Source organism: Pediculus humanus, genomic scaffold (assembly GCF_000006295.1).
Source record: "Pediculus humanus corporis 1103172108322 genomic scaffold, whole genome shotgun sequence".
NCBI classification, from domain to species: Eukaryota; Metazoa; Arthropoda; class Insecta; order Psocodea; family Pediculidae; genus Pediculus; species Pediculus humanus.
Window position 1 is genome coordinate 708,056 of NW_002987891.1, and position 27,658 is coordinate 735,713.

General features: G+C 30.1%; 2 protein-coding genes across 2 annotated transcripts; one reads left to right on the forward strand and one right to left on the reverse strand.

Moving 5' to 3' along the window:
* Nucleotides 1-737: 737 nt before the first annotated feature.
* Nucleotides 738-1,477, reverse strand: Phum_PHUM616200 (mariner transposase, putative; the record flags this gene model as incomplete). Its single annotated transcript, XM_002433136.1, has 2 exons — nucleotides 738-1,271; nucleotides 1,406-1,477. The coding sequence occupies 2 exons, from the start codon at nucleotides 1,475-1,477 to the stop codon at nucleotides 738-740; spliced, it is 606 nt and encodes a 201-aa protein (XP_002433181.1).
* An 8,841-nt stretch (nucleotides 1,478-10,318) lies between these two features.
* Nucleotides 10,319-17,942, forward strand: Phum_PHUM616210 (organic anion transporter, putative; the record flags this gene model as incomplete). The annotated part of the gene is made up of 15 exons (XM_002433137.1): nucleotides 10,319-10,523; nucleotides 12,526-12,630; nucleotides 12,735-12,912; nucleotides 13,684-13,804; nucleotides 14,662-14,878; nucleotides 14,975-15,133; nucleotides 15,229-15,528; nucleotides 15,625-15,849; nucleotides 15,965-16,129; nucleotides 16,223-16,421; nucleotides 16,498-16,676; nucleotides 16,764-16,941; nucleotides 17,017-17,205; nucleotides 17,280-17,428; nucleotides 17,521-17,942. 15 exons carry the CDS (start codon nucleotides 10,319-10,321, stop codon nucleotides 17,940-17,942), a joined length of 2,991 nt encoding a protein of 996 aa, XP_002433182.1.
* Between the last annotated feature and the right edge of the window lie 9,716 nt (nucleotides 17,943-27,658).

Consider the following 27,658-nt stretch of genomic DNA (forward strand, 5'->3'; position numbering starts at 1 on the left):
ACATAATGATGATGGCGTCAAAACAATGCTCATTGTTTGTTTTCATGTTGAAGTTTTTTGTTAGTTTTACGATTCTTGTCGTTCTTTGTTAGATTTTTCTTCGAATGTCTCTTCTTTTTTCGGAATGAGTTCCGTGGGGGAATTGAGCTATTTCCGTTGAATTTTGTTCCAGGTTTATTGAGAAAATATTAATTTCGGCATGCGAGGGAGGAGTGTTTGTGCGCGAAAACATGGCGACCTTCCGCAATGAAAAATTTATTATGCGTAAATGTGTATCGGTTCCGAAAAAGAAACGGTTTTTTTTGTTAAACGGAAACTGTTTTACACAAAAGACTCTAATCCCACGGTTCCGGTTAATTGTTTCGAGAACGGATAGTAGGAGGAGAAAGAGTAAAGGAGCGGGGGCGGGGGAAAATCGATTCTCTTAGCAGAACGAAATTTTTTTCTTTTTTTTTTTTTTGTAAATTCGTTCGAATTATTTTTAAAATATCATTTTACATGAAAGAAAACATAATAATAATAATAATAATAATAATAATAATAATAATGATAATAATGACGACGACGTCATCATAAATCGTTTGTTTGTCTATTTTAAAATCTCTTTTTTTTTGTGTTTGTTGAGTTGGTAGAATTTAAAATTAAATTTCGAACATTTTGAAGAAAAAAAAAATTATTATTGGGTTGGCAAATAAATAATTACGAATTTTTTAAGAAAACAAAAAACGATTTATTAATTATGTCAAATTATTTTTATCTATTATATTATGTTTATTATTATTAGTGACCTTTTGACATTTTTCGGGTGGTATCATTTTCCTTTTTTTATACAACTCTTTAGTTTTAGGAGCAAAAAACTGCTCCAATGCAGTTTTGACCTCATTGTCGTTTTGGAATTTTTGTCCGTTTAAAAAATTTTTTAGGAATCGGAAAAAATGATAATTATTTGGAGCTAGTTTGGGACTATATGGAGGGTGCAGCAAAACATTCCAGCCTAGCTCCAGTAGTTTTTGTCCAGTGGCTAAAGATGGGGAGGGCCTGGCATTATGGTGGTGAAAGACAATTCCTTTGCTATTGGCTAGTTCCGGTCGTTTTTCTTGGATGGTATCATTTAAATTTGTCAATTGTCGAATGTAAACCTCTGAATTTATGGTCTGACATCGTGGCAGCAGCTCAAAGTTGACTATGCCTTTGTAATCCCACCAAAATGATAACAATACCTTTTTTTGGTGAATGTCAGTCTTAGAAGTTGTTGGTGCCTGTTTCCTTGCCTAAACCAGGATCTTTTTCTCAAAAAGTCATCATAGACAACCCACTTTTCATCTCCGGTGACCATTCTTTCAAAAAAGAATCATTTGCATTGCGTTTAAGAAGCATATCGCAAAGACAGAGTCGCCTCGTTAACTAACGTTCCCCAAAGTAACGCATCAAGCTTCTTATGGCACCCAAGATGCCGCAGACGGTTTTTGACGCACATATGTGACTCATCTAGCTTTTTTACAATGTACTTAGTCAAACTATGCCGATCATAATCAATGAGGGCGTTTATTTGCTCATCTTTAACCTCCAATTGGCGCCCGGAGCACTCCTCATTTTGCAAAGAAAAATCTCCAGAACGGAATTTCGCAAACCAGTTTTGACACTGCCGTTCTATTAAGGCTTCATTCCCCTACACGACCCACAACTTTTTATTGGCCTGGGAAGCATTAACACTCTTTCAAAAATAAAAAAGTAAAATGTGGAGGAAATGCTCGCTCTGGCTCCCCATGTTTAATTATCTTTTGCTCGCGTACTATTTAAGAGTTCAATGAAATTTTGGTACTGAATGTTACAGAAGGAACCAAGTAATAACATATCAAAAGTTCATGTCTGTACAAAAACGTAAACGTACTCAAAAAAAATAACAAACTATCTGTTGGTAAAATCCGCAGTTACTTATTTGCCAACCCAATATTATTAGTATTATTATTATTATTATTAGTATGTTTTTTTTCAATTAAAGTTGTTGTTAGATTTTCCGGGAAAATTTTTATTTGGAAAAGAAAAAAGAAGAGAAAATTGAGATTTGCATTACTGATCCCTTTAACTTTTGCCAACTTTAAAAAAAAAAAAAAAAAAGTTGGGTTCTTTTGTAGGTGATTTTTAAATTTTAAAAGGAAAATGTTGGGAGGAAGTGGGAAAGAAGTAGGAGGAGGAGGAGGGAAGGTGCGAATGAAAAAGATTTATTTATTATTTATAATTATCGTAAAGACTAAACGCCTACTTTAAAAACAAGATTTTAATTAAATTCTTTAATAATTAAATCAAACGACGAATTCAAAAAAAAAAATGGCCGCGAAGTTTTTCTTTTATTCTGCGACTAAACAATTTCGTATTTGTAGTAAACAAACAGCTGCTGCTGCTGTTGTTGCTTCTCCTCTCTCGAATTTTTGAAATTTATTTTTGTATATATGTATTAAATTAAATCTAGGAAACGTGCAGGGGTGGTGGTGGGAAAGAATCGCAAAACAAACAAAAACAAACAAACAAACACGAAAACCCACGTGGAATTTTTTTTTTCGTATTGAAAATTATTATTATCATCATTATTAAGATTATTATTATTTTCGTATTTAAATTCGCACGTCGTGCGTGCCGCGTTTTTTTTTTCCTACGCGCGGATTTTTCGTTTTGTGACCTTAAATAATAATAATAATAATAATCCATTAGTATGCCTCATCGGTTTCGGCGGTTATTCAAACGAAATGACAAAATGGAGGTTTTCGCCTTTCTTTTTTTCTCCCCCCCTTCTCTCCCCTCCCCTCCCTCCAACTTTGCTTTCAATTTTTGGCATTGGATCATTGATTTTGTCGTAAGGTTACTATCCTGCGAATAATTCGTATCGTTTTTGATTGATCGATGTAATTGCGAGTGGTAAAAAAGTCAAAAACCTTATCATATTGTCCGTTTGTCGTTGTTATTGTTGTTTAAAACCTGAATGTTGCGAAAGGCTCCCCGATATCATCGGCCATGAATGTTCGTTTAACGATTTATTGGTTGGGAGCAAAAAAAGAAAACTAATCGGACGTAGTAGTAACGAGTTTTTAATGTCGGGGTCAAAGCATTTGAACTGATTAAAGTGTAGCTTTTTTTTTTTTCTCTCTCTCTCTCTCTCTCTCTCTCTTCTCCCCATTTTATTAAAAAAAAAATCGTTAGAGAATCGATCGAGAACAAGAGAAACAATATGAAAGACTGACTGACTATAATAACTAACGGCTTTTGATTCGTGCAATTATTATTATTATTATTATTATTATTATTATTAACGAGCTTTCGTTGCAAAATAATTGATTTTATTATTATTATTATTATTATTAAACGTCACGTAGACCGTGAAATCAAGTTTTTTTTTTTTTTTTTTTTAAATAAATCTGCAGGAGAATTATTTCGTGTCAAATTGAATGTTTTTAAAATAACAATACTCGATTCGGTTAAAAAAAAATTAAAACCACGACAAACGATATGATGACGTAGAATCTACGTGGTTTTAAAAAAAATCGTCTGCTGTTGTTGTTGTCGTTGTTGTTACTATTCGTAGTCTTGATCGTGAAATAAATAAATAAGGCGAAAGTACGTACGATCGAAAATAAAAAAAAATTTTTTTTTTTTTTTTTTTTGAGCTTGTCCTTCGACGTGGGAGGATTTTATATATTAAATGGAGATTTTAAACGGGGACCTGGAGACTGGGGACTTGGGGGGAGGGGGAGGGAAGGGGACCAGTTTGCCTTTACAATTTCTTAAATGTTATGTCATCAGGATGTTGAGGTTTTTTTTTTTTTTTTGTGCTGACGCATTGCATTTGTATTTTTTTTTTTTTTTCTCGATACTTTTCCTTTCGCATACCGTTCGATTTTATCTTTCATTATTATTATTATTATTATCAAACGATGTGAAACGAAGGGGAAAAAGAAGAAAATAATAATAATAATAATAATTTTACGGCAAAAAATTTTTAATTTGGTTTTTTTTTTTTCGAAGTCTCTCCATTCCAGAGTGACTTCATTAAACGCCCTCTTATTTTAGTTATTCAAAATCATTATTATCATTATCATTATTATCATTATCATTATTATTATTATTATTATTATTATTATTATTTTAACTTTTGTTATGATTTCACGTTCCACTTTCTAATTTTTTTTTTTCCGTTGATTTGTTTGTTTTCGTTTTTTTGTAATCTTTAGAAGGGAAGGGAAAGAAAGAAAAAAAAATGGAAATTCATTTACTGTTTTGTTTTCCCCCGGGGGGAGGGATAGAGAGAGGGGTATGAAAAGAGGTCAAAGTTTAATTCATCGTTAATTTTTTTGATTAAGCGCCCCTTCCCCCCCCAAAAAAAAAAAAAAAAAGAAAAACATTTTTTTTGTTGACCTTAATCGAATCGGAATTTCCCCCCCCCCCCCTTCCTCCCTTCGAGGTTCGTTTTTTTCGCATTTTCCCCGCACAGTTCAATTAAAACTTTTCTTTTATCGGAACCCGTAATGATGGCTCCAATTTTTTTTTTTTGTAATGTTGGTAGTGGTGGCGGTGGTGGTGATATTACGTGTTTACAAACCGATTTATTTAAGCAATGATTTGCTTTTATTTATTTATTTTTTTTTTTGAAACGTCAAATTACAACCAAATTTAGTTGTTGTTATTATTATTATTATTATCAATAACGTGTGGGAGACAACATTAAACCGTGTTGTTTAAAAGTCTGTAAAAGGAAACGTTTTTTTTGTACATACCGGAACTTGATTTCAGCTTTCTCCTCACAAAAAAAAACCCTAACTGAGTACTTTTCACTCCTACTACCATCATACTTAATAATACCATTTTTTTTTCTCTTTCTTATCTACTTCCTTTATTGTGTCACACCTCTTGTCAGTCTCTGCGTGCTTAACATCGTGTTTTATTATTATTATTATTATTATTACTTTAGTTATTGCCAAACGATTTAGGCAAACAATATATAAAGAAAGAAAGAAAGAAGGCGATAGATAGCGAACGAAAAGAATATAAAATTTCGTGCAAAAAAAAAAAAAAGTTTATTATGTTAAGTTTTGGTTCGTTTGTGAAAACGCGATTTCCGGTTACACGTCATTAAAAAAGAAAAAAAATTATTATTATTATTTAAATTTAAATTTAAATTATTCCAATTAAAGTTTAAAAAAATTTTTTTCTTTTTTATTGCGCATTCATTTTGAAAAAAACAAAAAAGAAAATTGTTTCGAAAAATATTTTTTTAACGAGTTTTTTTCTCTCTCTCTCTCTTTCTCTCTCTCTCTCTCTTTCTCTCTCTCTCTCTCTTTCTCTCTCTCTCTCTCTTTCTCTCTCTCTCTCTCTTTCTCTCTCTCTCTCTTTCTCTCTCTCTTTCTCTCTCTTTCACTCTCAAAGTCGTCGATTAATAATAGAAGAAGAAGAAGAAAAATTTAATTAACGCATTTTTTTTTTTTTTAAATTTTTTTGTAAATTGTTTCAAATTAATTAAAAAGTTTTCGAAACAAAAAAGAAAAAGAAGGAAGGAGGAAGAAGTTGTTGTGGTTGTTTGTTTGTTTGTTTGTTTGTTTGTCGGGGGGGGGGGAAATGAAGTAAAAATAATTTTTTTTTTATTGTCGTAGGTGCCGAAAAGGTACGAATGGAAAATGGGATTTTTTAAATACTCTTATCGAAATATTCGATTCATTTCCTTACCTTTCCCCCCCTCTCCCCCTCTCCACCTTCCCCTCCATTCTCTCTCCCCTCTCCCCCTCTTCCCTTTTTTCAAATAAAAGTAGGAAGTTTTTAGGTATTTAGGTTTTTAGTTTTCGGTTTGTTTCCATATGGAGAAAAACTCGTGGGTTAAAACAAAATCGACTCCCCACATTCGAATTTTTTTTTTTCAGGTACTAATAATAATAATTATTATTATTATCATTTGTTTATTATTTAATAAGGATTTGAAATTTTTGAGGTAGGTCATCATCATCATCATCACACCGGTTTTAACAGGCACACCACCTTCTCTTCCTCTCTTGTAGATTTTTTTTTTTTTTTTATTGCTTTTGTCATTTAAAAATTTGACATTGTCCCAGATGATGACGTAAAATTGCGTGCGTGCGTGTGTGTGTGAGAGAGAGAGAGAGAGAGAGAGAGAGATGAAGTAGAAAAAGTTTTCACCTGTCGGAAAAGTTACATTTTTCTTTTATTATTATTTGTCGTCATCGGTATTTGAGTAATGCGAATTTTTTTTTTTTTTACATTCCTTTAATAACGTTGATTAATTTTTAAATATTTATTTATTATTATTATTATTATGGTCACTCTTAAACACGACAAGGCTCTTATTTGTCGGGGTTGTTAAGCATTTATCCCAGGTCTCTACCCGATTCCTTAGGGACAAATACTCGAATATCGGTGGTGCTATTTATAATATTTAATATTTTATTATTATTATTATTATTATTATTATTATTATTATTATTATTATTATTATTATTATTATTATTATTAGAAAGGCTTACGCAACGTTCTGCCAAACTTTTACTTTCGGAATTATGAATATTATTCCGTATACGGATGGAGGGTGTGAAAATTATATTTGTTTAGAAAGTGATTTTCATCATCATTATCATTATCATTATTAATATTAATAAAATTCATTTGGATTTTGCTTAAAGTGTTTTTGTTTACGTTGCACGAAGGTTTGAACGTAGCCGAAGGGAGGGAAAATTTTTTCGTGCTTGGTTTGTAGCAAAAAAATATTCGCTCGGCAAAACATGTTTTTTTTTCTTTGCCTCAATCAATATTGACGAATAATGAATAATAAAGATTTTTTTTTAAACATGGCGGAACGCATGAAAAAGAAAAATAATAATAATAATAATAAAACAAACAAACAAACAAATAAATAAATGAAAATTATTCTTTAATCGACGTCGTAGGTCGACGATTCGCGGGGAAACGGAGGGGATGGGAGGGGGGAGAAGAGGGGGAAATTTGAAAAAAAATATGGCGGAAAATGCATGATCGCGCGCGTAAATTGGGGGGAGGATGGCGGGGGAAAAATTTGAATTATCGTTTTTAAAATAAATTTTTCAAAAAGTCTCGTCGACGACGATGTATTTTATTACGATGAGTGGTTGTGCGTGTGCGTGTGCGTGTGCGTGTGCGTGTGCGTGTGCGTGCACGAACGTAAGAAAATAAAAAAAATTATTTTTACCTTATTCGTAATTTAAAATTTATATTATCGAGTGAGTATCTTATATAAGACTCCATCCGACATTAATGATAATAATGATAATGATAATAATAATAATGATAATAATAATAATAATAATAATAATAATTCTGTGACCACTTAATCTGAAGTAAGTAAGTAAGTGTTCTTTGTTTTATTTAGCCTGAGGGTTTTCGAAATCAAGGTTGTTGCTGCCGCCCGCCTGTACATTCTAACTAACTTGTCCCCCCCCCTCTCTCTCTCTCTCTTTCACACTTTTGCTAAGAATAGTCTACGAGTTACCAATCGTATAAAAAAAAAAAAAAAAAAAAAAAAAAAAAAAAAACCAATGCGACCTTTAAACAATTTATACATACACATCGACTTATTTTCACTTTTTTCATTATTATTATTATTATTATTATTATTATTATTATTATTATTATTTCGTACCACGAAAGTGAAATGTCGCCCCGGAATGATGTGTCGAACGTTCGCGAAACTTTTTTTCGTTTCGACGACTTGTGGATTTTATTGGGTGCGTTCGTGCGTGCGTGCGTGCGTGAGGGTCCCGAGCTCGTGCTCACGCCTCTAATTTATAAGCTTTTATTTTTGTGTAACATCCGATTGTTGTTTTTGTTGTCGTTAATTTTCTTCTTCCACGTGTTGAGAGCACGAGCGTGAGACTCTACTTCCACGGTTGAGTTAATAAGTTAAAATTTAAACGTTTTTTCTTTTTTTTTTTCATATCTGTTTACGTATATATATTTATCTCAAGTATATTTTATCGAAGTTGAAAAAATTGCAAAAGATTACAAATAATCGGGGGGCCGGGGGGGGGAGAGTGTGTGCGTAAGAGAGAGAGAGAGAGAGAGAGAGGGAGGGAGGGAGGAAGTATATTTCTTTGTTTTTTAAGTAAATTAGTTTCAATTTAAAATGTTTTTTTTTTTTTTTTTTTAAATAATTTGTAAACAAAAGGTATCGTAACGGTTTTTTTCCCTCCTCCTCCACCTCTTCCACGTCTTCTGCTTTTTTTTTTCTTTTTTATTGTTAACTGTTACTTCGTGCCACGAGCGAGAGTCAATGCGAAATTGTGGGAAAAAGTTTTCGGTGCAGTAAAAAATGAAAAAAAAAAAAAAAAAAAAAAAAAAAACACGAAAACGCGATGTGTTCAGACAATGATTGTATCTCTCTCTCCCTCTCTCTGTCTCTCTCTCTCTCTCTCTCTCGGATGATCCAGGAATAGTTTCGAAAGAATTAAGACTCGTTTCATTGACTCGTCCGTGAACCTAGAAAGTTCGTCTTCTTCTTCTTTTTACCGCAAAAGAGGTGCGTGCGCGAGTTTTCGGTCCAAGAATTTTTAAAGTCCATCGGACTGAATGGATTCTGGAGAAAAAAAAAAATTTCCCGCCTTCGTATTCCGTGAGTCTCATTCATTTTAGGTTTTAAAATATCGATAACTAATGATAATAATAATTGTAATGATAATGATGATGAGGATGATGATGATGCGTTTTTAAGAGTCGAATACTTACACGGTTTTTACTTTTTTTTTTTTAATTAAATCTTTTAGTGTAAGATAAGATTTAATCCGTTTAAAGATGACGATATTTATTTATTTATTTATTTATTTATTTATTTAGTCACTCGAATATCTTGAATGATATTTAAATGTTTCATTAATAAATAAATAAATAAATAAATAAATGGGTGGGGGAATTTTGATGGGAAATGGTTGCTGTTGTGTGTAGGGAACTGTCGGTATTTTCGAGCCAACGTTTCCGGTCAATGATTTCCCTATCTCTCTCTCTCTCTCTCTCTTGTAATTTCATCTTTTTCAAAAATGTCTCTTTCCCAATTCTTTTGGAAAATTTTTTTTTTTTCGTACAAAAAACCGTTACGAATCGATTGTGACAGAAAAGAAGAGTAATTATAAACGGATAATTTCACAGAGAATTTCGGAAAAAATTTTGTTTTGTTCAAACGGAAAATTTTTCGCGTGGGTTATTTTTTTTATATATATATATTAAAATGTATTAAAAAAAGAGGGAGGGATCAATAAAAAAACTTTGAAGAGAGAGAGAAAAGGGGGAAGAGAGAGATAGAAAATTGCGGATTTCGTATTGCCGAAAATAACAATTCTGGGAAATGATCGACGATAGATTTTTATTTTTCTTTTTTTCTTTTCGGGGAGGGGATGAGAGGGTAGAAAGGAAGGAAGGAGACGGGGGGATTCTCGTAAAATTGTTGGGATCAAAGTTGAATATAATTTCATTTATTTATATTTTTCAATCGTGTGGCAGGAGAGATTTGAAAGATGAAAAAAAAAAACATTACAAAGTATCAAATTCGTTTTATTATTATTATTATTATTATTATTATTATTATTATTATTTTATTTTTTATTTTTTTGTTCCGAATTTTATAAAATTATCGAATTTCTAACTGTAAAACGATTCCGTTTTAATAATTTTTAGGTACCTTAAAAAAAAAAAAAAAAATGGAGTCCGCATTATAAATAAAAAAATAAAATTTTTTTTCTTGTTGCACATATTTATTATAGAACAGGATGTTATTACCTGATTTATTACGTAAGATTCGGTGGGTGATTCATTTTGATAATAATAATAATAATAAGTATTATTTTAAATAATCTTCTGCTGCCACTGAAAAAATATTTTTCCTAAACGGTTTTATTATAGACTCTTTTTCCTTCGAGTTGTCTCTCTCTTGACATTTGTTTTTTTTTTTTTTTTTTCGAATTGCTGATGTTATTAGCTGTGTGCGAGTGCGTGTGTGCGTGTGCGTGTGCATGCGTTGGGCAATAAGTGAGTGGCCCGAGGGGAGTGTCCCGTTTAAACCGTTTAATAAAAATTTAGATCACGTCTTTTAAGTATAAAAATGCTTGAAAACAAAAGGAGGTCAATGTTTTCTTACCATTATTGTTATTATTATTATTATTATTTATGCGTTTTTTTTTTTTTTTATTTCAGGTGATTTTTCATAGGTTCAGAATGTTTCCAACGAAAATAAGGAAAAAATTTCATTCGTGTATGAACTCTTTTAAATAATTATCAAAAGTGGAGGGGTAAATTCGAAACGATGGGTTCGATGAGCACTCCCTCGACAGGAAAGCATAAAAGACTCGAGTCTATGTATACCATCACGGGACTCTACAGCGAGCAATCCACGACCGAGGATTCCGAAGTGGATTCGGAGCCTCAGGTTGATAAGCTCGGTTTGACCGCAGCAGCCGTTCATCATGTCAAAGGTCACAAGAGAGCGCTGTCAAGCGGAGTCGGCGAAAGTGAGTGCAAACAAAAAAATTTATACATTATTATTATCATTATTATTATTATTATTATTCTGGTTTTCTGGTTGTGATTTCCCAACGGCCACCGATTTTTGTTTTTCGCGTTCGAATCAAAAGAAAAAGGAGTGACCTTAAAAAAAAAAGTTTTTTTTTTTGCATTCGATCTTTGAATCCGCATCCGCTTTGCTATTTTCTCTCTCTCTCTCTCTCTCTCTCTCTCTCTCTCTCTCTCTTCCCCAATGTAAAATTTTACGTACGTTATTACATTCGAATCGAACAAGTTTTGAACTTTGACATTTGCAATATAATATAGTATATATGTCAGGTAGCGATTCGGAAAATGACCTTAAAAGAAAAGAAAAAAGAAAATATTTTGACTTTACGTATGTATGGATTGATGATAAGAAATGCGTGAAAAGTGTGATAAACGCGCGTTATCAGTCGGTACCTTTTAGAAAAAAGTTTCGAAACAATAAACTCGCGACAAATTAAAAAAAAAAAAAAAAAAAAAAGGAAAAAAAGGTCGAAGAGATTTTCCGCTTGACGACTACTTATACTACCATCTCCATTTCGAATTGTTTCTTTTTTCTTTCTTTAAAACATTTATTGATCGACTGATTGATTGATTGATTGATTGATTGGTTGATTGGATATTTGCAAACAGTTTCAAAAAATAAATCCATTATTAGGTTTTTCTTCTTTTCGATTTTGCCCCCGGACTATTATATATTCGTTTGTGGTTTTTTTTTTTTTTTTTTTTTTTTTTTCTATTAAATAATGACGTAAAGGGTTTTTTTTTTTTTTTTTTTTTGGTAGTTGGTAGTAAAAGGAGCAATAGCCTCGTTCGTATTCAGTTGGCAATAGATTTTTATTAATGTTTTTCACGAGCCTTGACGAAATGGATGGTGTATGACTAATACAATTTTTTTTTTTTTTTACTCAATTCAAAACGAGTATTGACCGTGAAACAGTTTTCTTTCTACCAAGTACTCGTTACGTAGGTAAAAGAAAAAGAAAATTTTCTTCGTCGGAAAAGCGGTTCACGTGTGCGTATATGAGAAAAATGAGAGCAGGAATGCGATTTTCGAAAATGGATGGGAAAAGGAACGGGAAAATTTTTTATTTTGTTATCATGGCAATAATTTTTTTTATTTTGCTCTCGTCAAGTTTTGTTTGACATTTCAACGTCCGACTTTTTGCGTCCGCCATTGCAAGCAGAAAGTGGTGGACGGCCGTTGGGCGCAAAATATTGCGCAAAAAAAAAAAAAAAAAAAAAAAAAAATCGCACGTTGATTGAAACCTTGAAGTCGTTGTTGTTTAGGTATGTGCTCGATACATGAGTAAATAAATTTTTATCTTATTTAATTTTATTTCGTTTTTATCGATGTTATTATTATTATTATTATTATTATAAATCGGCAGGTTTCGAAATCGTTGAAATCGGGGGGGGGAGGGGGAAATAATTTTTTGTTGTGTTTTCGATTGCATAGGCGAAAGAAAAGAAAAGAAAACAAAGAAAGGAAAACCTTTCACTTTTGTTTATTCAAATGCGTAATGCATATAATGATGATGATGGTGATGATGATGGCGGTGGTGGTGGTGGTGATGGAGGTGGCGACGGCGTCGTAGAACGACAAGAGAGCGAAGAATCGAAAATAATTTTGTTTGTTTGTTTGTTTGTTTGTTTGTTGGGTTGCATTTGTCTCGTCACAGACGTCATCATCATAATCATCATCATCATCATCATCATCACCGATGTTTCATGTCAGTCTTCTTGTTCTTGTTCTTCTTGTTGTCGTGTGTGAGGACATGTTTCAATCTGTTAATGGATGAAACTCATCGTTCCAGGTTTCGATTCATTTTTCCGCGACATTTAATTCACGTTATTTTATTGTTAAAATTTAATTGTTATCGTCTTCTCCCTCCCCCCTCCTATCTTCTCGTGGGAGGCGAATATGTTCTTATTTTAATATTTTTTTTATTTTTTACATTACAGGGCCGACGAGCGCGTTCGATTTTAAAAATCACAAGAGAACTCTTAGTAATGGAGTTCACGAAGTCAAATCACAAAATTACAAGCTAAACAATACGGATAGTAATAGTAAGGAAAAATGTTTTTTTTGGGGGGGGGGTGGGGTTGGGATGGGGGATTCGATGATTTGTATACGTGCGAACCCATTGTGAATGACACGATGTTTTTTCCAGATGCGGGAACGAGAGGTCACAGTAGAGGGATCTCATTCAGCGATTACAATATAAAAACGCATCACAGGAATTCGAGTTTCACGGATTTTATTCGCACTCATTCCAGGACTCAAAGTTGTAACGATTACGTCATCAAGTGTCATTCGAGGAACCCATCGGGTTGCGGGGCATTCATCACGTAAGTCATCATCATTATTTTTTTTTTTTTTGTGGGGGGGGCGTGTACCTTACCGTTCGGTATTGTTACCACTACTACTACTACTACTACCACTTTTCTTTTTTACGTAACGTCAAAAAAAAAAAATTTTGCGTGTGTGTGTGTGGTGGAACCGTTAGCCTAACTGTAATTGTTTGCTTTAAAAAAAAAAGGAAACCAGATCGAGAACATTTATTATTATTATTATTATTATTTTGAGATTTTGGTAAAATGAATGTTTCGGCGTGCGCGTGCATTCTCAATAAATTTTCTAGAAAAAGAAAAAACTGGTTAATTACGTATTGTTTTCATTTAGAAAGAAAAAATTATTATTATTATTCAGATTGAATTTAAATAATTTAACGGTTCCATGTTTTTTTTGAGAATTTCTTCTCGTTACGCATTTAATTTGAATTTTCTCTCTCTCTCTTCTCTCTCTCTCTCTTCTCTCTCTCTCTCTCTCTCTCTCTCTCTTCTCTCTCTTCTCTCTCTCTCTTCTCTCTCTCTTTCTCTCTCTCTTTTTGATTCGTAAGTGATGCGGTAGTAGTGGAATTGCACGGTTTTTTGTTCCCCCCCCCCCGACTAATTTAGGTCGTTTGTTCTACTATAAAATAAATTATTATTATTATTATTATTATGCATGTAAATCAAGTATGTTTGTTTGTTTGTTAGTTTGTTACGCGCGAAAAAACATCGAGAACGATGATTTTATTATGTTTTTTAATGTTTTTGTTTTCCCCCCTCTCCTCGCAGGGTTGACAGAGGCGAAAAAAATATTGTTACCTACGAACCACCCATAGATGTCCAACAGTTAAAAGATTGCGGGATTCTTTCCTGTCGGCCGTCTTTCCTGCAAAAATATGCCAATATAAAGGTAAATGATTTTTTTATTATTATTATTATTATTATTATTATTAGTATCATCATCGTCGCCGTCGCCGTCGTCATCATTAGTTTGCGAAAACGTCTTTCGTTTCTAAAAAGGTACTACTAGGTTTTTTTTTTTTGTCCGTTGGTACTCGGTGAAGTAATTAATTAATTACCGTAAGAAAACCGTTGATAGACATAATAATAATAATGATAATTACTGTTGCAAAAAAAAAAAATTAATTAATTATGTCATTTAGTTTAAACGGACGTAATTTAAAAAAAAAATAATAATAATAATAATAATTTGGCTTTGACCGACCGACCCAACAACAACAACGTTCATGTAAATTATCTCATAACGGGAAAATGATACTTTTTAAGTTTTGCATGTAGATTTCCCCTCCTCTCCCCCTCGCTCTTCACCCCGCCCCCAAACGCTTCCTTTTACCTCCTACCTACCCCCCAGAAAAGGAATATAATTTTCTTTTGCAATACGAAATTTAATGTCGTCGTCGTCGTCGTCGTCGTCGTCGTCTTCTCCTCATTAAATAATTCACGTATTCGATTTTCTCTCTCTCTCTCTCTCTCTCTCTTTATTTCGATTACGATTAACTCGAACGATCGATCTATCGATCTATCGATTGGTCTATCATAATAAAGAAAAAAAATAATAATTTTTTCTTCAACGAGAAACTAAAAAAAAAAAAAAAAAAAAAAATTCACGGGTCGAAAATGTCATTGATAACACGATAATAATCTAATGATGATGATGATGAGGAGGTCTTTTACGTATCAGGATCGGATGTTTATTGTCAAAAGAATAAGGTAACTAAAATCGTTTGTTGTTTGCGTTTGTTTCAGGTGTTTGTTATGCTCTTGTCATTTTTAGTTAATTTACAACAAGCTCTTAGTTCAGGTTATATAAATTCAGTAATAACTACAATTGAAAAACGCTTTGAAATTCCTTCGTCACTTTCTGGTTTGATAGCCAGTTCGTATGAAATAGGAAATGTTATCACTGTGATATTCGTCAGTTATTTGGGATCAACGCGGCATATTCCAGTGTGGATAGCTATCGGTAACCATTTATTATCCCTTTTGTTTTTTTGCTGTTGCTGCTCCTGCTGCTGCTGCCACTGTTGTTGCATTCATCATTTATAAATTTGAATTTCAGGGGCTGTGATTACGGGTGTGGGCTCAATGATTTTTATGGTACCTCATTTTACCTCGGATTCTTCCTCAAATTTTCTAGTGCATAACGTAACGCAAGATAATATATGCAGAGCCGTGTCTTTAAGGCAAAAGGACATGGATTTGGGAAGACTGACAAACGGTAGGTCCCTCATCCAATTGAAAGAATCCAAAAGGAAAAATTTTTTTTTTTTTTTTTTTTTTTTTAACTTTTCTTTTTTCTTTGTTGTCTCAAAGGTTTGTCATCGCCGCCTTTATCGACTCACGTTCACACGAATTGCATTCAGAGCACTCCGTCGACGTTCGGTCCCGTCATGTTGTTCGTTCTCGCTCAGCTTTTGCTGGGGTGCGGCGGATCTCCACTGTTCACCCTCGGAACGACTTACATAGACGATCACGTTCGAAGTGAATCCGCGAGTTTGTACATCGGTTGCATGTATTCAATGGCTGCATTCGGTCCCGTTTGCGGTTTTCTTCTCGGTGCCTATTTGTTAAGTTTTCACATGGACTCGTTATCGAGTATTCCCATTTTAATCGGTAATTCCTTAATTCGTTTCGAGAATGATTTTAACGTTAATGATACTAATAATAATAATAATAATAATTGTCGATTGTTTTTCTTTCGCTCCACAGCTCCAGACGACACGAGATGGGTCGGAATGTGGTGGGGAGGATTTTTAATATGCGGCGTTTTACTAATAGCCGTATCCATACCATTTTTCGCTTATCCGAAAACATTGCTCAGAGAAAAGGAAAAGATAAGGTTGATGGAAAAATCAAAACCCGATGCGGAATTGAAAGCGAAAGCGAAAAAGACGACGGAAGAAGATACGAAAACGTACGGGAAAGATATCAAAGGTAAATAGGAGGGGAGGTGGAGGAGGAGGAGGGAGAATGGTTTTTAAAAGATTGATATGAAAAATTTTTCTTTTTTTTTTTTTTTTTTTTTTTTTTTTTTGGGGGGGAATTTTAGACATTCCGGTTTCGATGTGGAGACTCGTGAGTAATCCAGTGTACATAATAACTTGTTTAGGAGCCTGCATGGAATTAATAATAGTTTCGGGTTTCATCGTGTTCTTACCGAAATATCTCGAAACTCAATTTAGTTTGGGTAAAAGTCAAGCAAGCGTTTTCACGGGTAATTATAAAAAATAAATAAATAAATTTATAAATAATTGTTTTCATGTCGAAATGAAATTTAGGAATAAAATTTTCTTTTGGTTTCTTTCAGGTTCCATCGCGATACCCGGAGCGTGCATCGGTATTTTCATGGGCGGTTTCCTTCTCAAACGTCTCGAATTGAAACCGAAGGGAGCAGTGCAATTTGTTTTGATCTCGAACACAATATGTCTCGCCTGTTACGGATTGTTGTTTTTTTTGGGGTGCGACAACGTCAAAATGGCCGGCACGACGATTCCGTATTTCAACAGGTAAGACCACGACAGGACGACGACAGCAACAATTGTAATTCGGATTTAAAAATAACCGTTATTATCATCGTTTCAGCACATCGACCAAAGTGGAACCTTTTCGCGTCAACTTGACGGCGTCGTGTAATTTCGGTTGCGATTGCGCAACTTCCGACGTGGAACCAGTTTGCGGTAATAACGGTTTGACGTATTTCAGTCCTTGCCACGCCGGATGCACCGCATTCTCTAGTCGTAATAATTATTTCAATTGTACATGTGAGTTGTTTTATTCGTGTCGTACCGTGTCGTACCTCTCGCGCACATCCACACTCTTTAAATGATTTTTTTTTTTTTTTGTTTAAGGCATTCACGGTAACCTGTCGAAAGAAGATGAATATGCCGAAGTGACCGTCGTGCCCGTGGCGACGGCGGGCCCTTGTACATCGCCTTGCAAAACAATATATCCTTTTTTAATATTATTATTTTTCATGACTTTTATGGTGGCGACGACGCAGATGCCACTTCTCATGATCGTTTTAAGGTACGTAAGGTTCTTTTGTACTGTTTGCGAGGATACTTTCGAAAAAATACGTATTCACCTTTCTTTCCGATGCAGGTCAGTTGACGAGGAGGAACGTTCGTTTGCACTCGGAATGCAATTCGTCATATTTAGACTTTTCGGTTACATACCGGCACCGATTTTATTCGGAAATCTAATCGATTCGACTTGTTTGTTTTGGAAGAGCACGTGCGGGGAAAGCGGGGGAAGATGTCTCCTATACGACATTGAATTGTTTCGTTACAAGTAAGAAAGAGAGAGATAGATGGAGAGAGTTTATAACGACAAGTTTATTATTATTATCATTTGTTCGTTTTCAGGTACGTCGGATTGTGTGCCGGAATAAAAATTTTAGCATTATCGTTATTCCTATTGGATTGGTGGCTCGTTCGTCGACAGTTGGACACTCCCAACACTCCTCCGTTGAATATAAATGACGTCATGGGTTCGATCATTAGCATAGATAAACGTAAGTTAAACATTGTCAAATTTAAAAGGAGAGAGAGAGAGAGTGATTGATTGATTGATTGTTTTTTTTCTCCCCCCCCCAAAAAAAAATAGTTTTTGAAGAAAAGCCAAACGAGGGTTCGAAAAAAAGCAATCCGGTGTCTAGGAGCAGTTCGGAAAGGGTCAAACCTCAAAATACATTAAATTACGGTGACGAACCGACGACGTCGAACATCGAAGACGGTACTCAAAATTACGGTTACGTTTGTCATTCCATAAAGGACAGCGACATTGTCGAAGAAAGTTTGGAAAATTTAAACAACTCGTCGAAAGATGGAGATTATTTATCCGAGGACGATGGATTCAGTCGTCACATGATGATGATGATGAATAGAAAAATATCGACGATGACGGGAGAAAACGATGAGAACAACAGGAAGAGAAAGAACAACAACAACAACAACAACATGGATGATGATGTAAATATAATCAAAACGACCGGAAATCAAATCGAATTGGCGGATATACAAACGTGAAAAATAATCGAAAGGAAGGAAGGAAGGATCGGGAGAGAGAGAGGGAAAGCAAAAAGGAAAAAATTATTATTATTATTTCAAATAAATTTGTTAAAATCCTGTTGTTTTTTTTTTTTTTTTGTATAATTATTTTCTTGTTGTAATTTTCAAATGAATATTTTTTTAGAAAAAGAAATTATTCCGCCGCGTTTTTGATTGCAATCAATGAAACAAAATTATCGTGTCACGTGACATCACGTTATAAATAAATAAATAAATAAAAAATTTATTTTTTAATAAAATATCGGATTATAGCCATAGTAAACAAAATAATAATAATAATAATAATATTTTAAAATTTGTATTTGTTGTGCATATGTAAATAAATTGTAAAAGGGCGCAAAACGCAGGCACGTGCGCACGTACGCACGCACGCACGCACGTGTTATACGAGAATATTCTAGAAAAAGAAACAAATGAAAAGCCATATTTTATATGTATATACGTAAGCAAGTGTGTGAGTGGGGGCGTGCGTGCGTGAGTGCGTGCGAGCGAACGTTAAAAACAATAAAAATGGTAAGAAAGAAATGGAAAAGCATAAAAATTATTATTATTATTATTATTTTAATAAGATGTTGTTTTATTTTTTTTTTTAAATAAAAAGGTTTATATAACGAGTTTTAAATAACTTACAAAATAAATAAATAAATAAATAGTTAATAATTAAATTAATAATTAATAATAATAATAATAATAATAAAATGAAAAACAACAAAATAAAAAAAAATTGTTGTTATTATTATTATTATTATTATTATTTAAAGGGACGAAGTGACTTATTTTTTAAGCTCATTATTCAATTAATAAATACATAAATATATATATATATAGATATATATATTTTTTCATATTATTAAAATTTAAAATATATTAATAAATAAATAAATGAGAATGGTACTTAATAAATAATTTAAATAAAAATTAATTATTAATAATAAATTAATAATTAATAATGATAACAAATAAAAAATAATGAAAATGAAACAAAGTCAATATTATTATTATTATTATTATTATTACTATTACTATTATTATTACTATTATTATTACTATTATTATTATTATTAAAGTTTTAAATTTATAAAAAATGGAGAGAGAAAAAAATAATCAATAATCAATCAATAATAACGGTTTTTAAAAAGAAAAGCCTTCAAATAAATAAATAAATAAATAAAAAACGTGGAAGAAGACTAAAGAGAGAGAGAGAGAAAGAAAGTAAAAAGATTGATTGGAGGCTTTATTAAATGGTGACATAAATAAATAAATAAATAAATAAATTTCGAGTCAATTATTAATCATAATAATAATAATAATAAATAATGTTTTATTTAAATGATTTCAAAGAAAAAAAAAAAACAAAAAGAAATTATATATTTATATACATATATAACTCTGTTAATAATAATAATAATAATGATAATGATGATAGTTATTATTATTATCATTATTTTATTTTTTTAAGAAAAAAAAAAAAAGAAGAAAAAATTAAATAATTTTTTTTTTTTTTTTTACTACAATACTGTGAATTTTGTAATAATTTGTCAATAATAATAATAATAATACTAATGGCGATTATCATGTTGATGATGATGATAATGATAATCGTGTTTTAAAAAGAAAAGAGAGAGAGAGAGAGAAAGCCATTTGAACAAGCTCAAAAAAAAAAAAAAATTTTTTTTGTTTCTAGTCTTTATATGTTTTCGTTAATATTTTTTTTCTCCCCCTCCCTCCCCACTCCCCCTCACGTTATAAATAAATCGGAAATTTATTGTTTTATTATTATTATTATTATTATTATTATTGTGTTTCAAAACATTTTTTTTTTTTCGTATCGTTGTAAAGTTGAGTTTAAAATGGCGTCGAAACATTTTGTACGATATGTTTGTTATTATTATTTAATTTTTTTTTTCTCGCATGTTTTCGTTTCGAAAAGTTAATAATTATTATTAAAAAAAAAAAATAATAATTTTATTTGTTATCGTTAAAAAACTTTTTTTTTTTTTTAAAACGTAACAATTTATTTTTTTATTATTTTATTATAAATTTAAAAAAAAAATTTGAAATTGAAATTTTTCCGTTAAATCGAACGTTTTCAATTCAATTCTATTAAATGCCGATAGGTGTCACGTAAATCGCGTCGACATCTCGTTTTAATTTTTATTTCATTTTAATGTTCATTCGTAACCGTTAAAAATTTGAATTGTGTTCGGTTTTTGAATTTTTGGTTTTTAATTTTTAAAATTTATTATAATTATAATTTTTTTTTTAAATCTTTTAAAATTAATTATTTTGTTTCTGTTTCTAATTCTGTTTTTTTTAATTGAATTGTAATTAATAATTGCTAAAAAAAAAAAAAAGTAAAAATAAAAAAATTTTATTGTTTTCGTTTTAAATTTTATGTTATAATTTTAAAATGTTAAATAATAATAATAATGGTGGTGTTGGTAAAAGAAGAAAAGTATTGAACAATCGTGATAATTGTCTTCAATTGGAAACAAAAAAATTAATTATTAAAACGTAAAAATATTTGTCTGCGAGAGAATTTTATATTCATCTTATTTCAGATAAAAGGTAATACATTATTTTATTTAAAATTAAAACGTGACGTAAGTCACGTGATCCAAGATTCGTGATTATTACGTCACAATGTCCTCTTGATATTATTAGATTTTTTTTTTTTTTGAAAAAAATTTTTTTATTAACAAATAATTTTCATTTAAAAAAATATTTTTAATCGGGTTTTCCCTCATACAATTATTATTATTATTATTATCAATGTCGGTATTTATTTGTTTAAATTTGATAATAATAATAATAAATTCGTTAGATAAAAATCATTTTAAAAAAAAATTCGCACGATTATCGTAACGGTTTTTTTTTTTTTTTTTTTTTTTTTTACACCCATAACGATAATTTGAAATTGAAAAAAATTTATTAGATATTTCGTATTATTATTATTATTATCATTATTATTATTATTATTAATTTTGTTAGTTATTTGAAATCATAATTAATTACACAACCGGGTGTCCTTGTTGTTATTATTATAAGTTTCCTGTTGATTTGTCGATTTTTTTTTTTTTTTTTTGAAAGCTATATTTTTTAATTTATTTATGATTTTTCTATAAATCTTTATTGATACGACAAGGTTTTAATTATTTATATTACAAATCATTCGACATTTTTTTTTTTTTTTTTAAATTTAAAATAAAATTCAAACAGGTGGTGGTGATGATGGTCGTGGTGAGTAACGTTCGAAATAACAAAAAAACGAAATTTTTCTATTATTATTTTATATTTATTTAATTATTTCTATTTAATTTATTAATTTTCTAATCGATAATAAATAAATTAATTAATAATAATAACCATTATATCGTTAACGTTATAATATAACGCGTGAGAGAGAGAGAGAGAGAGAGAGAGAAAGAACTGACAGAATTTAATCGTAAGCTAAACATGTAAATGAAAATAAAAAAATGTCGTAGAGTAAAAATTACCGCGCCGCGTGAAGAACGCTTTTGAAATAAAAATTTAAGTTGGCACTATTGAATTAAATCGGGGAAAAAATCAACGGCCGCATAAAAAAAATTTGCCGAGTAGAAAGAAACAAAATAATACAAATATATATATTTATTATATATTTAAATAAAAAAAAAAAGTGCTTTGTTTTTTATTTTTATTTTTTTTTCTTTCTTTCTTCTTCTTTTTAATTATTATTATTATTATTATCATATTTACTAAACTAAACGTTTAAAAAAAAAAAAAAATTATAATTAAATTTTCACACATTTTTCAATTATGTGTATTAATTTATATTTTATTAAATCAATGTTAATTTTTTATTTATTTATTTATTTCAAATTATAAAAACGTAAAAATATTTAAATAAAATAAAGTTTGTGTGCATCGCGTAAGGAAATAATAATAATAATAATAAATAAACAACGAAAAAGAAAAAAAAAAGGGGGAATTATCGTTAGTGGTAAGTGTACCGTTTACATTAATAATTATTATTATTATTAAATAATTTATTAACGATTATTATTTAATAAATTTAATAAATTATAATATTTACAAATGTCTCCTCTTAGTAAAAAAAAAAAAAAAAAAAAAAAAATTAATTAATTTACGATTCTTTATTTACAACCGGTTAATAACAAAATAATAATAATAATAATAATAATAATAACAAATTTTATTTATTTAATTTTGTTTTTAATTAATAATATATGTTATGTAATAACATGTAGAAAAATGTGGTACAAATTTTAAATAGTAAATTATTATTATTATTATTATTATTATTTACCTTGAAACTTTCTTTTAATTAAAATGCATGTCTTGCTTAATTATTATTATTATTAAAAAAAACTTGAAATTAATAATAATGATAATAATAATAAGTGATTTCAATTTGTTTTTTTTTTTTTTTTAAATTTAAAAATCATGTGTTATAATACAATTATCATCATCATCAATGTCTTATTGCAATGTTGCAATTTTTCTTAAAATAATAATATTCATTCTTGGTCACACACACACACACACAATCGTTTATTGAAATTATTATTATTATTATTATTATTATTAATTTTGTCGACTAAGAATTATTTTGTGTTTGATTTTTTTTTTTTTTTTAAAAGAATTTATTTATTTATTTTAATCTAATCATCATCATCATCATCATCAAAAAAAAAAAAAAAAAGAATTTGAATGTATGTTCGTTTGATAACGACGACGACGACGACAACGACGACAACGACGACCCTCGAAAAAAGTTTTCTATGGCGTCATATTGACGTCATCGATGATTGCTTTCGAGAAGAAAAACGCTCGGGGGTAGTGTAAATTGTTTGATTTCGTCATAAGTTAAGCATAAGCCTTACGCTTTACTCGTATGAAAGTAGTACGTGGTAGAGTGGTTGAGTTCACGAAGGCTGATAAGTGGCATTGAATGTTTGTTACGTAGCCATGTAATTTTTTTCTCTCTCTCTCTCTCTCTCTCTTTCTCTCTCACACTAAAAAGTTGTTTAGTATCGTAGAAGGAGACTGTTGAAATTAATCGCATTTTAATTTTATTTAAAAAAAAAAATTTAATTAATTTAAAACTAATTTATGTGTGTTATTAATATTTGAAAAAGAAAAAAAATTTGTTAAAAAAACGAAATTAATATTGTCGGCTTTTTCGTTGTGAACTTATAAAAACGGAGATTCACAGACGGCCATTTTGAACAATTTTTTTTTTTTTTTCGTGTGTGTGAAGTTGTAGATCCATTTTTTTTTTTTTTTTTTTGTATATATATATATATTGCAAAGTGGGTGTGAATTAAACCTGTATAATTTTTTAAAAATTTTTATATGAATTCGAGATTTTCTGAGTGTATGGCTCTTAAAGTAAGTAATTAAACAAATATTATTAATAATTTATTTTTTTGTTTTATTGGGTGAGAACGCGTTTAATGGATTCTTGTACGTACATACATATATTTTTCGAGATTTTTCATGCATTTTTCTATCTATTCTTTTTTATCTCTTCTATTCACTCCATTTTTCTTTCTCTCTTGTTCTTTTTGTCAAATTGGGTTATGATAATTACATAACATTTCCTTCACACGCCAAAAAAAAAAAAAAGTGGAAAAATTTGCCACAATTTCAAATGGGTTGATGGTTGTCCTCAAGTCACAAAAAAAAAATAATAAAAATTTATTATTATTATTTTATTTTAATATTATTTTTAATTAATGACCTTGATTAGCTTGTAATTTGAGTTATTGTTGTTTTAACCGGACCATGTTCGCTCAAATATCGCTTAAAAGTAACCTTTCGTTTTGAAAAATCCAACGGTATCAAATTTCATGGCGGCCATTTTACACATCTAATTTAGTCAGAAAAAAAAAAAAAAAAAAATTTTTTTTTTTTTTTTAAATACTTTTTTCTTGTGTTTTTTTCAATCAGTCACATTATTATTATTATTATTATTATTACTCTTAAATTTAAAATTAATAATTATTTATATTTATTACTAATGGTTGTGTGTGTGTGTCTGTAGTGGTATTTCATATCAATAATGGAAAAATTTCAATGGTGAAAATAATAATAATAATAATAATGATATTTTAATTTTACATTTGTTCCATTTACCTTAATTTCAAATCGTTTTTTTACCTTTTCTTTGTATTTTTTTATTATTATTTCTACTCATTTTTATGTGTTGAGTGTTGCTGCTGTTGTTGTCGTTGTTGCTATTGCTCTTGTGTCAAAGTAAAATTACCTTTTAACCTTTTTCTCAGGAGCACAAAAAGGTTGTTTTGTCTTTTACTCCTAATTTTATACAATCACATGATAGTGCAAATGAATTTAAAAAAAAGTAAATTTCTAGTCGAGGTCGAGGAATGGGAAACATATTTAAATACGAATTGTACAAACGACAAAAAAAAAAAAAATGGAATAAATTAATGGTTAATAATGATTAATGTGTTGAGTTTAGTATTATTATTATTATTGTTTGCTGTGTATTAAAACTTGCTAATCTTTGACATGAGTTTATATGATTTTTTTGGAATAGATAAGGTGGATTTGTTGTTTTACACAAATCAAACTTTCACTATCGAAGTGTTGTTGTCATTGTTGTTGTTGTCGTCATCTTCATATTCGCTTTAAATTGTTTGTTTGTTTCTCATGTATTGTTTTCATCGAATATATAAGCGCTTGAATGATTTTACAATATCATATCATATGATGCTGCTTTTTCTTTTCTCATTATCATCATCATCATCATCATCACATTTTTTTTTTAGGTTATGGTTGATGTTTAGCTATAAAAATGTTCAGTGCATAATCGAAAAGAACAATGTAAAGTCATAAATAATATGATTTTATTCTATACTTTATTTTTTTTTTTGCAAATTGTTTGTTTTGGTATTAAAAAGAGAGAGAGAGAGAGAGAGAGAGAGAGAGGGGGGAAAAAAAAAATTCAACTGATAAAATTTAAAATTTGTAATGTAAAAAAGGTTTATTACATATGTTTGAATGTTTGTGTGTGTGTGTGTGTGTGTGCATGTTCGAATACAGTTTTAGTGCACAATTTGGCAATATAATGTTAGTAATAATTGTAGGTTGTGTTGTTGTAAGTCTTACTTGCCAATTTTTTTTTTTTTTTTTTTTTTTATAAAACTAAAAGAATTTAGGTCAAAATTTGTGTACTGCTTTCCTTTCTTGTCATTATTATTATTATTATTATTATTATTAGTTTGTTGTGTCTAACCAATTTAAATTATACACAATAATTATAGACATTGATAATTAATTCATGGCTAAGCAACACAAATTGCTTTTCCATTTTTTTTATTATTATTATTATTTTTATGTATTGTATAAAAAAATTTTTTTTTTAAATTTCTTTCACATGAAAGTTTTTTATTTTAATATTTTATTAATTTTTCCTTATTTAAAAATCTAGATACAGACAAAATAAAAGTTTTGATGCAATTTTTTTATTTCGAATGAATGAATGAATGAATGGAGAATGAGAAGCATTTAATTAAAAATGATTTATTTATTGATTGTGGTATCTTTTACATACTCTAAATTCATTTGTGTTTACTCGAGTTCATCTCATAGAAATAAGGTTTTCTTTTAACTTCTCGAGTGGAGTGCATCATATGATTGGGTGTGATGATATTGATAATCGATTGATACCTTCTTATCCATGTGACAACATTGTAAAAATTCTTTTGTGTGTGTATGTGTGTGTGTGTGTGTGTATGTGCATGTGTGTGTGTCTGTGTGTGTGCTCTAGTGAGCTAAATGATGGCAGTTATGATATTTGTCGTTGTGTTTACTCGAATTGGGAAAAAAATTGCATGTCGAATGTACATTTAATCATTTTTTTCTTTTGTTTTCATCATCACTCCTTTTCCTTTTCCTCCTTCTCCTCCTTCTCCTTTTCCTTTTCCTCCTTTTCCTCCTTTTCCTCCTTCTCCTCCTTCTCCTTTTCCTCCTTCTCCTTTTCCTTTTCCTCCTCCTTAATTTGCCTTGTGATTAATTTTTTTTTTTTTAAGTTTTTCTTGTGATGTGTGGGTAGTTGTTTCTTTTTCAATTTTTTTTTCTTTTTCTTTCTTTCTTTCTCTCTTTCCTTCTTTCTCTCTTTCCTTCTTTCTCTCTCTCTCTCTCTCTCTCTCTCTCTCTCTCTCTCTCTTTCTCTCTTATTTAATTATAAAGTTTCGTAAATCTCTTCATCGCGATTATTAGATTTATGAATCGAATATTAACAATGTTGGCGCCTGATTAAAATGACCGTCTGAAAATTTAAACAGTCGTATGTTGTTGATGATGATGATGATGATGGTAATAATAATAATAATAATAAACTAAATTATAACGTAATTAATTTTTATTTTTATTTTTTGGTGTCCAACTGTCATTTAACTTGAACGTTTTAAAGAAAGAAAGGGGGGGGGAACAATAAAAAAGCAAAAGACAAATTTATTGGCATTTTTTCTCATTTATTTATTTATTTTTTTTTTTAAATACAATTTCACGTCGTCAGGTATTATTATTATTATTATTATTATTAGTTTTTACGTTGTAAATTTTAATCAATTATCGAAAAATTAAGAGCAAAAAATAACGTGCAAAAAAAAAGATAGAGAGAGAGATAGGTAGGAAGAGGTGGAGGGAAGAGAGAGAGAGACAGAATGAGTGCGACCTGGCAATTTTGTTTGCTTTGTGGGGGGCGATTTTCTTGGAAATAAAACAAGAGATTTTCGTATGTAATTAAAAGTTGGTGTGCGTGCGTGCGTGCGTGCGTGCGTGTGCATTGTGTGTATTCCCCGCAACAGTTTTCAATGTTTTTGTCATCATTTTAGGTTGTTGTTGTTTTGTTTTGTTTTCCAATCATTTCAATTTGTTCACGCTTGATGGTCGTTTACTGTTTTTTTTTTTTTTTTTTTAACTCTCTCGCACTGTCGTTGTAACCTCAATCCGTGACTTTAACATATCAATCATTTAAATTTATATTTATATATATATATGTATGTGTGTGTGTGTTTGCGGGTTGTTCAAGGTTTGTACGTAGGTCGTTTGTTCGTAAGTGATAAAATAATAATAATAAAAATTGTGATCGACACTAAATAATATATATATACGCGTGTGTGTGTGTGTGTGCGTGCGTGTTTTTCGTCCTGTACGTATAGAAAATGTTTTTTTTTTTTTTTTTTTTTTTTTTTATGTATTTATGTTCTGAAATATTGTTTACCCCCGAAATAATCGTCGTTTGTTTGGGGCAAATTTAATTTACAGTTTTTTTTTTTTTTTTTTCTTGGAAAAACGTTTTTCGGATGGGAATTTTTTTTTTTGCCCCCGATTCGATTGAAACTGTTTTTTAAAAAAAAAAAACTTGAAAAAAATGGGTTTCTTTTCAAAAAAACAAACAAACAAACAAACAAACAAATCGAACTCGAACCGAACCAACAAAAAAAAAAAAAAAAAAGGCGCCCGCTGAGAATTGGCATTATTATTATTATTATAGTTATAAAATAATTTGTGCAATTTTCATTTACGAAGGAAAAAAAAAAAAAAAAAAAAAAAAAAAAATTTTAAAAAAAAAATTGGCCGACTGTCATGTCTTGACTCTAAAGTATTGCCAACTTTTTTTTTTTTTTTTTTTTTTTTTT